The sequence below is a fragment of the Marmota flaviventris genome, chromosome 13 (genome assembly GCF_047511675.1).
Source record: "Marmota flaviventris isolate mMarFla1 chromosome 13, mMarFla1.hap1, whole genome shotgun sequence".
In the NCBI taxonomy this organism is placed as follows: domain Eukaryota; kingdom Metazoa; phylum Chordata; class Mammalia; order Rodentia; family Sciuridae; genus Marmota; species Marmota flaviventris.
Window position 1 is genome coordinate 102,859,389 of NC_092510.1, and position 11,031 is coordinate 102,870,419.

An 11,031-nucleotide genomic window follows, 5' to 3' on the forward strand; every position below is an offset into this window, starting at 1 on the left:
GATCCCGAAAAGCCATCTTGAAAGAAGCAGGGTGACTTGCGGGTGATGGTCACAGACATTGCAACCAGCCATACAGCGCCAGTCTAGAAGACTGTGCTCTGTGCTGTGCCATTCTACAAATCCCAAAGGCAGGCGAGCGGAGGTCAGGGCCAGGAACGCAATCCAGCAGTGAAAACACATCCATGGGCACGGAGGCCTGGTGGTGGCCCGGGACAGATCCAACTGGGCCACTCAGATGCTGATGGACTGGGGCCACGTCCTACACCTGCGGTGAGGGCCCTGGCAGAGTTAAAGTCCCTGGGCCTTTGTGTTGGCAGCCATGGTGCAAGTGGACACACCTGCAGGCTGAGAGCAGAAGCAGAGCTGTCCCCAGCACAGGGCCAGTTCAGGAAGCAGCCAGAGACTTCCGGGAGGTGACGTGACCCCTGAACTACTCCAACTGACACAGGCCAGTGAGGCCCATCCCACAGGCAGGGCGGGGAGCCAGCACTCCTGTCCCTGCCACAGGGCCAGGGGGGGGCAGGACGAGGTCTAACCTGGAACATGGAGGGAGGGAGAGCCCCAGGGACGCACCTTGGGGGCCCCGGGGGGTGGACTTCGGGCAGTCCTTAACTGCCACGACTTGCCAGGTGTTCCCACCCTGGCCCCAGCACCCACAGTCTCCACCTGGCAGTGGAAGGTGAAAGGGGGTGCCCGGAAGGTGGCCCAGGACATTAGTTCAGGGGTCACGTCACCTCCTGGAAGTCTCTGCCTGCCTCCTCCAAGGGCACACCAAGCACCCCTAGTTGCCCAAGCACCTTGGGTTCCTGGGATGAGGGCAAACGTGCCAATTTCCACAGCCCTGGGCACTGGCCTTAAGGCCCAGGCCAGGGCCTCACGAACTGCTGGCTTTGGTATGCAGCTGCTGCAGGCCAGCCTTGCTCTGGCACCTTGGCAGCTCCAAGGTGCAGGCTTCTGCCGTCCTGGGTGAGTGACGGCCACTGAGCCTCAGGGGACTCCTTGAGATGGTGCCAAGGAGAGCTCATCACTGTGCAGGCAGGGCCACCAGCACCTCCGCTCAGGCAGGCGTGTGCCAGGACACAGCCCAGAGAGCACTAGCACAGAGTGACCAGCTGAGCCCAGGGACACTTGGGGCAGCCACATCGCTGCCCATCTGCAGGGACCATGCTTCCCGTGGTGAGGGGAGCTGAGCCAGGGGCTGTGTAGCAGGGCAGAGTCTGGGGCAGCACAGAAGGACCATGGGTGGGGATACGGGCCCCCAACTTGCCACCTTTGAAGGCTTTGAAGAGGATCAACCTTTCACTGACCACTGACCCTGGGGTACCTGCAGCACCTAGTTTAACACCTGGGGCAACAGAAAGGGCCAACCAGCCAACTCCAACTCCGGGAAGTGACACTGTGGCCGTGACTGTCCCCAGGCCCTGCTGTCACTGACCACAGGCTGCGTGGTCCCAGGCCTCTCCCTGCGGCTGTTCCACACTCCCCTCTTCCCTCCCCCTCAGTGCTGGGACTGGACCCGTGTGTGCTGCAACACCCCGCAGGATCCTGTAAAAACACCTGCTGTTGGACTGGGGGCCCACCCTTGATGCAGGAGGGTCTCATGATCCTCAACTAATGACACCTGCAAAGACCCTGTTTCCAAATAAAGTCATAATCTGAGGTTCCAGGAAGACGTGGATTCTGGGGGCCACTGCAGCAAGGAAAGGGAACACCCTGTGAGTCCACCAGTATGGCGGGAAGGGCCAGTCTGGGTGTGGACTCTGCCTGCAGGAACCTGGCCACTCTGGGGTCCTGGCCAGCCCAAGGACCTCAGCACTCTTCCTGCACCCAACAGGCAGGGCCTCAGCCAAGGCCTGGCACCAGCCATTTGCACAGAATCCTGGGCCACCAGTGTCCAGGAACTCAACCCTGTAGCAGGTGGGGAAGGTGACAAAGAGGAAGCTGTACTCTTGCCACATCCTCAGGAGCAGGAGGGACAGAGACCCCTGAGCAGCCACCTCCAACAGAAGGTAATCAAGACCCCAAGGACCACCACACATGCCACGGGCCCCTGAGATGCTCTTCCAGAGACCTCAGGCCCCTGGCCTGGCTGGTGGACACGAGCATGGCAGAGCCTGCCCACAGACCTCCCCACCTCCAGCCCTGACATGCACGTCTGCCAAGACCCTGCAGATAGGCAGGGTCCATTCCGCCTGGGGCCTCCAGGACTCCCCTCCCATGCTGTCCAACTCCTGCCCAGCTCCCCCACCTGGCCACTGGCAGGCAACGTCTCCACCAAACAGCCTTTTGAGGCCTCACAGGAAGGGTGTTATCGTACCCCTGGTCTCTAAGCCACGTGGGGACCTGTGGCCTCTAGGAGTGTGCCGGGGGTGATGGTGACGGTGGCCAGGCTGGAGCAGGACTGAGAGGATTTCCTCCCCAAGCCTGGAGAGGGCAGGGCCGGCCTCTCCTCTGCCCCCACAGGGTGGGCCCTGTGTGGAGGAGCGGGTGTTCATGGAAAGCAGGGTGCCCAGGAGAACCTGGGCAGGAGCTAAGTGGGAGAGGCCACTGTCCTTCCATCAGAGTGGAGGCTGTGCCGTGTCACAGCCTGGAGCAGCTGCCCCCAGCTTTCTGAACCACGATGAATGAAGCCTCCAGGGCAAGGAGGCTGTCCTTGGTGCAGAGTCCTGGGAGGGGCGGGGGCAGGAGAGCTGCACAAGGCTGGGCACACTGTGGCTCCTTGTAGGAGACAGACCCCACCAAGCTCTGTGAGGCCAGGCGGCCCTCCTCCTGCACCCTGGCTGGAGGCCACTTCAAGGCCCACCCCCTCATGTCCAGTTCCCCTGGGCTGCTGACTGTCACTACGCACAGAGGGGGTCAAGCCCTGGAGCCCCCACACCCTCCTCCATGAAGGGACTAGGACTCTAAAGTCTGAGGCTCCTGCAGCTCCAAGCCCCCCTGGCCTCCCAGCCCCTAAGCAGGCCCTGCCCAGTCACTGCTTGAACCCCATGAGCAGGCTGGACCCCAGCATCATTCTCAACAGTGGCTCGGAAAAGAGAGGAGACCTGCGGGCCTCCTGGAATGGAGTCTGTCCCTCACCTTCTGGGGAAGTCGGGCCAGGCCAGTGTCCTGCCTGTCCAAGCCCTAGGGCACCCGTCAAGTCTGTGCACAAGCCTGAGTCCTCCCTCACCGGGCTACAGGTGAGGCCGGCCTCAGGTGGGCCTCTCAGGCCCGGCTCTGGCACCTCAGCTTGGCCAGAGCCAAAGCTTCCTGTGGCCACCAGTCAGGGGTCTGACTTAGAAGCCCAGAGGGTGCCCAGAGGCCTCGTCCTGGAGCTCTGAGGATCTGCATGTTTCTGGGATGCAGCAGTTGGGACCCCTGACCACCAGTGTACCTCTGCGCCAGGCTCTTGTCATGATCCTCAGACCAGGAGGGGACAAGAGGGTCAGGAGGATGCTGGTCCACAGGTGAGAGCCACACCTCTGGTGTCCACCTGGACCCAGCCCCTGCCAAAGGACCCCAGCGGGCACACCGATGGGCTCCTGGACAGCCCTGCCCTGCTCCAGGCTGAGGGGCTCGTCCTCCTACACCTAGGGTTGGTGACGACCTTGCTCCACGCAGCCAGCAAGCGCCTCCCTCCCACACCAGCAGCTCCAGGCCTCGTCAGAGCGACTCAGAGAATGAACGGAACCTTCCGCCGGCTGCGGGGGCAAGGAACCCGGGAGGCTGAGCCTACACTCAGAGCTCTATCTTCTTGGGAGAGCTGAGACTGCTCTGGCCCCCAGAATTCATTTGTGGGGGTGGGGTCACAGGACCTGGGGCCTTGAGTCCAGATGGAGACAGAAGGGCAAGGCTGCTGTCCCCCCGGAGGGAGGCAGGACAAGACCATGGGGCTTGCTTCCCCTGCAGGCAGGAACTGAGTCCCTCCACAGATGTGGGGGGCAGGTGGCCTTGGCCCAGGGTCCCCAACAACCTCATCGTGGCAAAGGTAGCCATGGCAATGGCAAGAATTTAGCCAGCCCTTCCCTTGGGCACCCTGGGCTGGGAGAGGGACACAAGGGTCATCCTGAAAGGACCCCACACAGTCCAAACACCCGGCCCACAGCTCCGAGGGACGCTGAAGAGGACAGCAGCCCTCAGACCACTCTCCCTGGGAGCAGGACCCAGAGCTGCAGCCACCCCCACCCAGCCTGGGTTACTTAGGGACGTCACCATGTGGGGCAACTGCCTGCGCTCTGAATGGAGGTGGCGCATCTGCCTGATGAATCGGATTCATTACACAAAAGCCACAGGGTTTGTTCTCCTCCAGGAAAATCGCTTTCCCTTTTTAATATCCAGCCTCCGGGCGCACAGCCCTGCCAGGCTCGCTCAGATTAGGGCACAGCTGCAACCCAGCCCAAAATAAGGCACCCGCACATGAGGGACACACAGGCTGCCCGGGCTCTGGGCCTTGCCGTCCTGCCCCTCCGGCAGAGGCTAGCAGGCAAGGAAATCAGGGAAGATGCCGTCCACCTCCTCCCGCAGTTCAAGGCCCCAGCTGCCCAAGTCAGAGCCCCACAGCTCCAGGGGGCCATCCTGGAGCTCCGGGGAGCCAGGCTCAGGGTTGCCCAGGAAGGCTGGCTCTGCCCGCTGTGCTGGGCTGCTCTGGGCTAGGGCCCAGGGTGGGACAGTGCTTCCTCTTCCCTCCAGGGACCCTGGGAGCAAAAGGCACATCAGCAGAGGAGGAGGGTGCCCTGGACACTGGGGCAGGCGGGCAGGGTCAGGGCACACAGTGGGGCTCCCTCCGCCACCCTCTGTTCCTCTGGGAGGGTAAGCCCTGCCTCCCCGTGGTTCCCAGTCCTCCAATGCAGAGACCCTGCTCCCAGCCAGATCGTGAGGGTATCCCAGCTCTAGGACCTAAAGGGAAGACCGACACCCAACACGTGACACGTCCAGACACCTCCAGGGGCCTCTGTGATGATGTGGGGTTGAGAGAAGGCCCAGGACCCCACACAGCCCACTCCACAGGTCAGATGTCCACACAGGTCTCAGGCTCACAGGCATGCTCCTCACACACACACCCACATACTCTTGCTCACAGTGGTCACACGCAAGCTCACAGGCACGTGCGTTCTCACTCGCATGTATGTTCACACTCAAGTGTGCTCATTCTTACACATCGTCACATGTGCATGCTCACACACATGCTTTACCTCTGACTCTCCCTGCCTGTCGCCCTGACAACCACCAGCCAGAGAGAGGTGGAGACCCAGACACACTCTGGAAACTGCACTGTGCACAGTCAGCTGGGCCCGGGCACGACCACCCTAGCTCCATGGAAAGGGCTGAGGCCCCAATGCCCGGGCTGGCGTGGGCGAAGGCAACCTGGACCACGGCCCCCACTCACCCAGCCACCAGTCAGGACTGGCCGTCAGCAGGAAGGACGTCCCATCCTCCACACTGGATCCTGACACAGACCTAAAAGTGAAAAACCCCCAAGAGATCACCGATGGACCTAGGCCCAAGAAGCCACTTCATATCCAAAGGGGCTCCAGCCCCCACGGGAGCACGTGCAGAAACCACCCACGGCTGCACCAAGGGGTGCAGGCGGAGCCCAAGCCCAGGCCTGTCCCCAGCACCCCTGCTGGTTCCTCCCCAGTGCAGCCTTGCTCCCTCCCACGCCCAGCTGGTGTGCGCTCCCAAAACACAAACTCATTTGCCGTCAGCCAAAACAAGAGACAATTAGAAGACAAAGTGTTTTCAGAAACACACATTAGAAAGCCACACGGCCAGGCAGCTGGTCCCGGCCTGACCGCCTGAGCCCCCCTCGTAGACCTGCTGGGCACCAGAGTGGAAGCTTCCAGGTGAGGGGAAAGGCCCAGGGTGCGGCTGGAGGGCGGCCTGCGGCAGCCGGCACAGTAAGCATGCTCACGCGCACACTCCCCACACACGCACATGCACGCCCATGGGCACCCACCTGGCATCTGCCACAGGTGTCAGGGCTGCCTCCTCAGCCAGCCCACCTGGGGATGTGGGGACTCTGGCTGGGGGCCCGGCCTGGCCCAGACCATCAGGAGCCTCCGGGCTCACCTTGGGGGAGCTCGGCCACTGTGAGAAGGGCGGCCAGCATGGGGGCCGGGGCACCAGGCTGAAGGGCTCTGAGGAGGGGGGGACACAGTCAGCAGGTCACCTGTCTGCTGCCCCCATGCCCTCTTGATTCTGACCAAGTCCAGCCCCACAACAAGGACACATGGAAGGGGCCCCAGAAGTGGACTACAGACAGGTGACCAGGCAGAGGGCTGCCCAGAGGCAGGGGCCTAACACCTGGGAAGCAGGATCCCTTCCACTGAGCCCCTGTGGCCTGCCACAGGACCGCTGCAGCTGGCCACGCCAGCTCTGCCCACAGCAAGCCCCACCCACGGCAGCGGTACATCTGTGGAGTCACGAGGTATCACCCGGCAGCAGAACCATTTCCAGAAGTGGCAAACACACCTGAGAGGTGACGAACAGCCAGGAGGGCTAGTGCCGTCAGGGTCAGGGTCATCACAGGTGCCCCTCAGGGTGACCCCAAAGCCGCCTGACAGAGCTTGGCTATAGTAGCCTCAAGGAAGGAAGGTAGCTGGAAGGCTGCAGGCCTGAGGTGGGTCCCCACAAGAGCACCCCTGCAGCAGAGGCAGAGGGTGGGCATAGCAGTGGCCAATCTAGCCACAAGACCACCATGGACAGCCAGGGGACGCCAAGAACAGCCAACAGTGGCTGCTAGAACTAGACATGGAGTAGGTCAGCTGGGTGCCCAAGATGGGCCGAGGGCCTTGGTGCACCCCCATGGCCCCTGGAGGAAGACAGGAGGAAGTGGGGCGTGTCCTTGGGGAGTGGAGGTGGTTAGGACCAGGGCAGGGAGTACAGGGCTACCTGAAAAGAAAACCATCAACACGAGTCCCCGCACACAGACAGTGTGAAACCTGGACCTGCACCCAGGAAAAGCGCCCCCCACTCTTAGGGCTGGAGGTCTCCTGACTTGCCCTGGACGTGGTCACTTACCTGGGAGGGAGGGTGGCCCGTCCAGCACCTCACTCTTGTCCACAGCCAGGGTCACACAGCTCAGGGGGTCCTGCTGCCTGGACAGTGTACAGAGGGGGGTGGGGGAATGCTGAGCCAAGTACTGAGCACCCCTCCCCCACACCAGTCCAGTCCCCCACATTTGCTAAACATGACACCTTTGGAAACACTAGATCCTAACCAAGTGACAGTGATGCCACTGGTATGAGTCGGGGCCTAAGCAAGTTTCTAGTTCTCGAGACCACAGGTGACTCTGCTGTCCCTGGACATCCCCTAGCCCTAAGGATGGGCCCCAGGGGACACTAACGGAATCACAGTGGATGCTGCCGTCCCAGGGTCAGGCCCACCGGCTGGAATCTGGCTCGCCAAGGTCAACTGCAGAACTTCCTCGCTCCACCTGTGCCAAGCCTCCCTGGAGGAAGCAGGAACCTGGAATTCAAACACACACACACACACACACACACACACACACGGGCCAGGTGTGGTGGTGCCCTGCTGGCAGGCTGAGGCAGGAGGAGCACAGGCTCAAAGCCAGCCTGGGCACCTCAGTGAGACCCTGTCACAGTTTTTTTTGGTTGTAGCTGGACACAAGTCCAACTTTTATTTTTATGTGATGCTGAGAACCCAGGGCCTCACACATGCTACGTGAGCGCTCTACAGCTGAGCCCCAGCCCTCAATTTTGATGTTAATTAAAAAACCAACGAAGTTAGCGCTCAAGATGTGGCCAGTGTTGGAGCACTTGCCTGCATGCACAGTCACTGCGTTTGATCCCCAATACCTCGAAGAGTTAATTCAACAAAACACCAATCACAAGGTCACCTGGGAGGCTGTCAGGGCTCTGGTCACAGCAGCTGTCCCACAGGTGACCAGCAAGCCAGAGCTTCACATAGAGCTCACCCTGCACTCAGGACAAGGCTGCAGGCACAGGGTGACACCCAGGCCTCGCCTTATCCCCATCTGGCGCCCTGTCCCCACACATGTGGACACCCCCCTCACTGTAGGGGCTATGGAGACTTGGTGAAGCCCTCACGGCTCACAGGCCCATGCCTTCTCTCAGGCAAAGCTGCAGGGAAAGGGTCTATGTGGTGCTCCACCAGGGCAGCATGAGGACACCCTGATTCTCCCCCGTACTGGCATCAAGCATGGGGCGACTGATCACTCAGCAGGACTGGGGAAGCAGGTCTCCTCCCAGGGGAAGAACAGCAACAGGAACAGTTTGAACAAAGTGCCCTGCAGAAGCCGCAGCCAGCCCAGGCTGTGGAGGGAGGCATGAAGCTGGAGGGGACACTGCCCCTGAGCGACGCTGGGCCATCCTTGCCAGACCAGGTCCACACACCCACAACTCACAGCATGCTGCTCCCAACCAGGAACCAGGGTGTGGGTGAGCCGAAGAAACTGCACAGCCATCTCCAGGACGGAGGCCATGTCCTCCCGCCGGCCATCGAACTGGGGCAGCAGGGCCCGTAGGCGCTCACAGCTCACAGAGATCCGCCTCCTGTGCCCAGAAAATTTCAACAAATGTCCACAAACCCATCCAGCCTCCACCAGAAGGGGTAGCAGCTGCTGGAACCCCAAGGACCTCTCCCAGGGAACCAGCAGAGGCCAAGGCCACTAATTAACTCTCCAGCTGTCTGAGCTGAGGGTTTCCAGGGGTCAGCCTGGCCATCCCAGAAGGACCAGGGTGTGGACAGCGGTGAGACAGTGTACAGGTCTAAAGGATCCCAAACGTACAACCTCCAGATGCCTGGGCTTCAGGCCACAGGGTGCTGCTGGACCCCCCCACGTGGATTTACCTTGGTCAGTTGGCCCTGGCTGCCTGAGGCCAGGAGGCAGTCACAGCCCCCACCCCTTAAAACAGGCGGGGCCAGGAGGGCTCCTCCGCAAATTGGCCACTCACCTGCGCTCCCTCTCACTGAGCACGTTCCTAGGGAGACTGGAGCTGAGGCCCTCGGTCACTGCAGGATCCTTGACCCGGGCAGGTACCTGGGTTGGGTCCTGGAAGCTGGCCAGGGTCCCGGACAAGGAAGAGCCGCTACAGAGAAGAAGCCAGGACCCCCCAGGTTGTGAACCCCAGAAAAGACCATCAGGAGCCCCAGAAGTAGTAACAGGTGTCTACAGGGGGTGGCTGGGGAAAAGCGGAGCACAAGCCAGGGTCACAGCGAGAACACACGGCCGGCCGGCCCTAGTCGGCACGGGACCCTCCCCCGCCTCCCCCAGGAGCAGGGTGGGGCCTCTGCCACAGGTGCTCCAGGTAGGGTGAAGATGGTAGTCCCTTGGCAGAGGCCTCGGGACCTGACACCCTCACACCCCTCTCGCAATTCTTTACCTGCAACCCCCAAAGCCAGGGACTCTGGGGACCCCATCCCGGAGCTCAGGGCCACCGCGAGACGCCATGGGAACCAGGTGTGGTGGCGGGAGAAACAAACAGGACCCGGGCAGCGACCCCACGCTCAGCCCGCGGCCCCGCCCCCTCCCGGACGCCCGCCCTGCCCACGTGCTCCGCACACCGCGAACACCTGGCCCCGGCCCCCGCGGCCCCGCCCCGCCCTGCGCGCCCCGCCCCCGGCCCGCGCGGCCACCTACGGGAAAGTTCCCCCAGGCAGAGGTTGCCGGGAAGTGGCGGGCGGCTCCACCCTACCCAAGCCCCCGCGGGACGCCCAGGGAAAGGCCAGCGCTCGCCTTGCGGAGGGTCCGCTCGGTTGCCGCTGGGGCTGGGTCCCTGCCGCCCTTGGATGCCCCGGGTTTCGGGGCGCGCCCTGTCTTCGGGGAACTCAGCCTAGCTGGGAGCTGAGGCTGGTCTGCGAACTGTGTGGCAGGACGAGCCGAGCCCCTCTCTTCCCGAGGCGCGCCATCCCCTGAACCTTTTTCTCTGCACCACCACCCCCCCCCCACCCCGCCGAGCACCAAAGCCTGGCGGCGCCTGCCAGCCCTCCCCGGGTCACGCCACAGCCCACGTGTCGGGCCCAGCTCGCGGGCACTTAGCGTCCTTAGGGCCTCCTGCGTCCCCTGCCCCGCCAGGTGCCCTCCAACTGCCTGGTCTGCTCCACCCGACCCCAGTCGACAGCAGGCCCCGGGGTGTGCGGTGGGAGCTGCAGATCCTCACCAGCACTCCACTGGCCTCTGCTCGCGTCGCTGCTGATCCCGAGGTGAATGGCGGGAGGAAGTGGGAAAGGAACCTTCCTCTTTCCACGGAGGCCCCCTGCGGTTAGGGGCCGCGAAGCACTGCATTTTTGTTAAGATTTTCCTGGACTTGCTGGGAACAGTTCCTGAAGGAAGTCACTGGGCCAGGGGACACAGCGCCTCTCCAGGTGCACTGAAGTGGGGTGTCCCCTGGGATGCTGGGCCTGAGACTGGCCAGAGCTCCTGCCCCTGCCTCCAGTGGGGCTGAGATTGGGGTTCCACATGGAGCTTTGGGTGCTGGGACCTGGGTAGGCCAGAGATGGAGAAAGCGTTCCTTGGGTGTGGAGGGTACGGCCCACAGTCGGGGCCCTCTTCATCCTTGCCCCAGGCAGTGGGGGTGATAACATGGTCAGGCCACCTAGGAAAGGAGGGGCAGAGGCCAAAGGGGCCACATCTTGGGACTGAGGGAGGGTGTCAGGCAGGGGACTGATGGGTGGAACATGAGGAGGGGGCCTGAGGCTGGATCAGTTCCTGTTTCCACCCAAGGCTTAGGGCCAGGCCAGCCCTCAGGATTGAGGGGACAGCCCCAGGATTCACCAGACAGCTTGTGTTTTTTAAGAGGGTGTGAAACGGAGCCAGAAATGCTTGGATGTATTCACTTCTGCCAGCCCGTGTGGGGCCTTGGCATTCCCGTGGGAGGAGAGGATTTGGCAGCTCCTGGCCTTGGAGGATACGCAGTGCCCCAGGGAAAGTGCCCGGATACAGCCAGCAGAGCAGACAAGAAGGCACCGGGTGCTGGGTCACAGTGGGTGGGGACTGCCAACCTAGCTGCCCTTTGGAGGAAGGGGCTGAAGGCAGGGTCTTGGACCTGGGCACAGTACCTTCCTGCTCCT

General features: G+C 62.4%; 1 protein-coding gene across 1 annotated transcript; it reads right to left on the reverse strand.

Moving 5' to 3' along the window:
• Positions 1 to 4,455: 4,455 nt before the first annotated feature.
• Sohlh1 (spermatogenesis and oogenesis specific basic helix-loop-helix 1) lies at positions 4,456 to 10,246 on the reverse strand. Its single transcript, XM_027935379.2, has 8 exons — positions 10,122 to 10,246; positions 8,916 to 9,050; positions 8,366 to 8,513; positions 7,325 to 7,446; positions 7,000 to 7,076; positions 5,936 to 6,116; positions 5,366 to 5,436; positions 4,456 to 4,673 (listed from the first exon to the last, which is right to left on the reverse strand). Exons 1-8 carry the CDS (start codon positions 10,244 to 10,246, stop codon positions 4,456 to 4,458), a joined length of 1,077 nt encoding a protein of 358 aa, XP_027791180.2.
• Between the last annotated feature and the right edge of the window lie 785 nt (positions 10,247 to 11,031).

What these genes read in the sequence shown, in the direction of transcription:
- Sohlh1 (XM_027935379.2), bottom strand. Translation starts at nt 10,246, where the DNA reads ATGCAGTGCTTCGCGGCCCCTAACCGCAGGGGGCCTCCGTGGAAAGAG. An exon ending in CAGAGGCCAGTGGAGTGCTG is followed by an intron (nt 9,051 to 10,121) that starts GTGAGGATCTGC and finishes TCTTCTCTGTAG; the next exon opens with CGGCTCTTCCTTGTCCGGGA. An exon ending in GCAGCATCCACTGTGATTCC is followed by an intron (nt 7,077 to 7,324) that starts GTTAGTGTCCCC and finishes TACACTGTCCAG; the next exon opens with GCAGCAGGACCCCCTGAGCT.